The sequence below is a fragment of the Gavialis gangeticus genome, unplaced genomic scaffold (assembly GCF_001723915.1).
Source record: "Gavialis gangeticus isolate Ggan-Ray unplaced genomic scaffold, GavGan_comp1, whole genome shotgun sequence".
Lineage (NCBI taxonomy): Eukaryota > Metazoa > Chordata > Crocodylia > Gavialidae > Gavialis > Gavialis gangeticus.
Genome location: NW_017729015.1, coordinates 20,516,370 through 20,521,279, shown reverse-complemented (window position 1 = coordinate 20,521,279; position 4,910 = coordinate 20,516,370). Strand labels below are relative to the sequence as shown.

Genomic DNA, 4,910 nt, shown 5'->3' with positions numbered 1-4,910 from the left:
CCTGTAATTGAGGTCTCCCAGCCACAGGATCACACTGCAAGGAGAGAACATACAGGGGCCAGCATGAAGAGGCTGACACTATGCTGCCCAAAGCAGCCAGAGTCCAGCTCTGCCCATGTCTGCAGGTTATTTACAGAAGGTAGCAAGAGTTTGAGACTGATTTAATCCAAGCAAAACACAGGGAACCACCAACCCAGCCACTTCCTTGTGCTGGCTTTTGAAACAAAGACCTCAGAAATGTTCATTGTAATTGCTGTTGAGACACAACTGAGCCTTTCTGGCACCAGAGCACCCAGCCCTCCAAGGGACTGGGGCTTTGGAAACCCAAATCCTGCCTCCAGCTCTGCCCCCTACTAGCCCAGAGACCTCGGGCAGCCCACTCATGCCTGCTTCCCCCATTTGTAAGCCACATTGACCCACTAGTGTCACATGTAAGAGACTGCCCCAAGACCATGGATGGAGGCTCTCACACACTAAGCACAGCATTTGGTACAAGAAAGGTTATGTCCAGGTGAGAGCCCCACAAATTTGTCTGTTAGCACGAATTGAGAGGCAGCCGCCAGCAGACTTAATCAGAGAACAGCCCTTGGCGCTCAGCCCATGGCTTTGCTCTTCCAAGCAAACTAGCAAACCCTCAAAAACCCCCTGGGGAAACGGCTACAGGCTGTTTCTATTTCACAGCTGAGAAGAGGAAGACATGGAAGGCGAGGGAGTCATCCAAAGCCTGCGTCGCAGTGGGGGTCAGAGCAAGGAGCCCCGGGTTTCCTGGCCTGAACTACCCCAGCACCTCCCAGACTCCTGCCAGCAAGGGGCTAACAGCAGAGAGCACAGAGCCCATCTCCCCTCCCGCCACAACCCAAGGGCAAGCGTGAACTCCGGCGGGCGCAGGGACGGAGACCTGGACACGTACTCGTGCTTGTTGATGGTGAGGGGGGGCAAGCTGGGATCAGCCTGGCAGAACTGCATGCGAGAGCAGATGTCCTTGAAGTCCTGGTTCCTCCGCTCGTACTCCTCGGTGTGCGCGGCCAGGTGGGAGTTCACCACGCACACGCCCGTGTTGTGGAACTTGAACCTGATTGCCACTCCGCCTTTGTTACCCTGCGGGAAAGGCAGCAGAGCTGGTCACGGGCTCCCCAGCACAGCGGAGCCACGGGGGCTGAAACAGGCCGCACAAGAAGCCCCTGCACTCCTGCACAAGCCCTGGGATTAACTATGAACCAGTGCCATGAACCAGTTCAGCTCTCCCTAGATGGGAACTGCAAGGACTGGGCCATGCATAGCACAGCTATGAAACAGAGCGGAGTTGCAAAGAATTCAGCGGCCACTTCAGGAGCCGCCTCTCACAAAGACAGATTCTGCCACGCCGCGCCCGCAGCATCAATGGAGATGAAGTTCCCAGGGCAGAGAGATGGGCCACGTGATCCTGACGGCCAAGGAAGCCACCTCCAGGGAAGGGAAGTCACATCAGTTCCCCTGATCTACTTAGTATGGGAAAAGCTGCAGCCTATTTCAGTCTCACTCAGCAGGGACCCACAGGGGAGGTAGCCCCCGGAGCTCTGTGCTTCTCCCTGCAAGCTGCACCTTTTGCTGTCATATGTGGGACGGGGAGAGCCGATAATTAGTAGAGAGCTGCATGTAGGGAGTCACTGCAATATGGGATCAGGGAAGAAATTACTCAGCCCCTGCCCCTCCTACCATTCTCCCCATGATCCCAGTCCCCACGGTCTCTGCTTCCACCTCCGAGATGTTCGGCGCAAGGTCTGCCTTCACATAGAGCAGGAGCATGATCCCAACGAGCCGGATCAGCTTCACCTGCAAGACAATCCCTGTAACATTCAAGCCTGGAAATGGAGCCAGAGCCAGGACTGCTTCTGCGCGGCCCCTCACCCCATGTGGAGCTGAACCCAGAGCAGTGTGCCATGAACCAGACCCCATGCTGCTGTACCAAGCTGGCATGGTGCAGGAGCCACCCCTGGGCATCCCTATGGCATGGCTCAGCACAGGACAGGAGAGACTGGGCAACTTCCCTGGAAAAGGGACCAGTGCCTGAAACCCTGCCTGGGGGGCAGGCAGCCCCAAAAGGCACTAAGCCTCCTGAGCAGGCCCTTGCAGGCACCCCAGTCCTGCCAATGTCTAGTGGCTGGAAACAAGCAAGGAGCAGACGAAGGCAAGGAGACAGGATCGGGCAGCCTTCCCTTCACATTTACCTTGGCGTACTTGGCACCAGGGTGAAGACTATCAGTTACAGCTTTAAACCACTCTTCCTCCTTCGGCGTGTCATTGAAAAAGAAGGCTTCTTTGCTCAGATCGAGCTCCTGGAAACTGCGTTAGAGGAAGGAACCCGTGGATGTATTCACTTGGCTTGTTAACTCTCCAGCCTTTGCCTCCAGGGAAGAGACATATTCACTGTGTGATGGATCAGTTAAAGAACCAAAATCCTAACTTGGTGCTTAGTGCAAAGCTGAAATCCCATTAGTGCTACACTGATTTAACCATAGCAGGGCATGAAGGGGTCCGAGCCCCACTGAGTCTCTGGAGAGAACAAACACGCCTGGAATAGCAGCCAGTGTCGATGATGCAAACACTCACTCCAACCCTCCTTGCCCATCACCAGGCTACACACATGCATCCCTGGGTGGGAGCTGGCGGGGAAGCTGTACTCACCCAACGCAGTAAATGTCCGGAGGCTCGATGTCGTGGCTCAGCCAGGGCTGGAGGCTCCCTCTGGGCGACTGCCCATTGACGTTGTATGTCCCAACAAAAAACCTGCAAAGGAGCTTGGAGTCACTCAAACCCTAGACCTGCACGCCCAAACTGCAACCTGCTGGGACTGCCCGAGGCTCTGAGCAGAAAAGGGAAGATCCCTTAACTACGTGGCTTTGCAAATATGTTTAAGAGGAACTTGCTCCTGTGGGCAGTACGACAGAGCAGGGTGAGCGTCAAGTCACCAAGATGAAGGGATACGACTTTCGGCAACTCTTCCGCAGCGTTTTACAGAGCAGTGCATTTACAGTCCACAGGGAATGCATGCATTTCACAAAACCATGCCGAACATGGTTGGGAAGATCACCACAACTGCTCTTTCCCCCACAGAACAGCTCATTCAAAGGGAGTTTAATCAAAATAAAGTGCTCAGCATGGATTGACCTCTTCCATACGAACTGTCTCTTCAGAACCAGGCACTTACAAAGATACCTCTGACCACTAACAGACAAATAAGCAACCAGTCGAAAGTAGAGGACGCGCCCCGAGAGGGATCTGGAATGAGACCAAGCACAGACTGGAGCACAAAGTCTGTCATGAATAAAAGCGCTCTTCTCTGCAGCTGGGTGAACAGATTAGAAAGCAGGAAGGCTCTGCTAAGTGGCAGGGGATGAAGTGTACTTTCTTTCAAGTCTCCCTCCACTCTGGATTGCAGGTAAAATTGCAAATGCAGGAGGTCTGTTGATTTTAGACAAGGCTTATGACTAAATGCATGCTCCCCAGCACCATTTTTATTCCTGAGAGGGGTTGTTACCTGAAGTTCTGGATGGAGGTATAGGAATCTTCCTTCTGCACAAGCTGGGATTTAACGATAGTATCTCTTAGCTCAAATTTCTTCACGGACAAGAGCGAAGCCTTGTCTGAAACCATCATGGTGGAAGACCGCACCATCGCACTGGTGACTTCAGTTTTGGGTTTACTCTGCCTGTAACAAAACATGAAACAAGCCCCTTTCATGCTCTGCCCATCACTGCACAATTTAGAGTCTAGACCTTAAACACGCGCACGCGTGCACACATGTGCTCAACGCAAGAATCACTCCTGCTACAGAAAACCTGCTTTGCATAGGTCCGACTCTTCCCACGGAGGGTCACCCAAGCTGCATATGACACTGCAAGGCCAGGATTAGCCCTTCTTGAGATCGCAGTCCCTGAATACACATGAGAGTTGCACCAGTTTAACTAAATGGATTTAAAAGCGGAGTTAAATCAGTGCAGCCAGTGAGTCTAGATGAGGCCGCACACATCTTGCTGACAGAATTTGAACTGCATTTCCCACTAGGGAATCCATCGCTGACCGGCTGCCTCTGCCCAGACTCCCTGACTGCAGCAAGAGAAGGACAAGCTATTTGCTCAGCCAGCCTCTGGCCTTAAACCCTCCCCTGATGAAGGCAGGGGGAAAAGAGGGTAGCGGGATGGCATTTGAAACGCAGGAGAACTGGGCTTTATTTAGTTTTCTGTGTTATTTTAAGACAGACATACTAGTGGTGGTCTAGCTGGCGGGTTTTGCTATGCATTGCATATTACTGGTAATAGCGCTGTTCCAGCGGGGACCCAGGGGCTCCGCCTCAAAATTACCCCTGTTCCACCCTCAGCCTTTGGAAGCGATGGAGGCACTGGTGTGTACACAACTGGATCCACAATCCTACCAGGGCTTGCACACTCAGAGCCTGGCAGGCCAGACTGTCGGGGGAAGTGAGAGGTTCTTCCTCCTGGCCACAGCAAGCCAAGAAGTCACTGCAGGAGCTTTCTATTTCTTCCCCCTCTGCCTCCACTGATACATAAGCCATTTACCTGGCTTATGCCCCCCTGGGCCTGCCATCAACTAGTGCAAAGCACCCCCTCCCTGTCTGTAGCAAACCCCTCACTGTCAGAGTGCAAAATGCTAGAAGTCCACGCACACAACCCCCGTGTTCTGCCCTTTGCCACCTCCCACTCCTGCCACCTCCTTATCAAAGAGGGTAAAGAACTGAAAACTCGCTGTACCTGAGGGCAGCTTTATCGACATTGTCATGGCTCCAGCTCTGATTTACTGCCAGATTTTTCTCGTTCTGCTTGATGTCTTCAGACCCAACAACTCCTGAAAGAAGAAGCACAGGGCAAGGGAACCCTCCCTGAAATGCTTCAAGGCTGAGACAAATGCAAGGA

At 53.1% G+C, this 4,910-nt stretch overlaps 1 protein-coding gene across 4 annotated transcripts in view; it reads right to left on the bottom strand.

The window, feature by feature from the left end:
- Positions 1–4,910, bottom strand: part of INPP5B (inositol polyphosphate-5-phosphatase B) — a 49,826-nt gene that overhangs the window by 17,706 nt on the left and 27,210 nt on the right. For all 4 annotated transcript variants that reach the window (XM_019512539.1, XM_019512541.1, XM_019512540.1 and 1 more), the window contains 6 exons: positions 4,749–4,842; positions 3,518–3,688; positions 2,665–2,766; positions 2,208–2,322; positions 1,696–1,812; positions 911–1,098 (listed from right to left, as the gene is read on the bottom strand). In XM_019512539.1, coding sequence (XP_019368084.1) covers positions 911–1,098; positions 1,696–1,812; positions 2,208–2,322; positions 2,665–2,766; positions 3,518–3,688; positions 4,749–4,842 — 787 coding nt within the window. The remainder of the gene's footprint in view (positions 1–910; positions 1,099–1,695; positions 1,813–2,207; positions 2,323–2,664; positions 2,767–3,517; positions 3,689–4,748; positions 4,843–4,910) is intronic.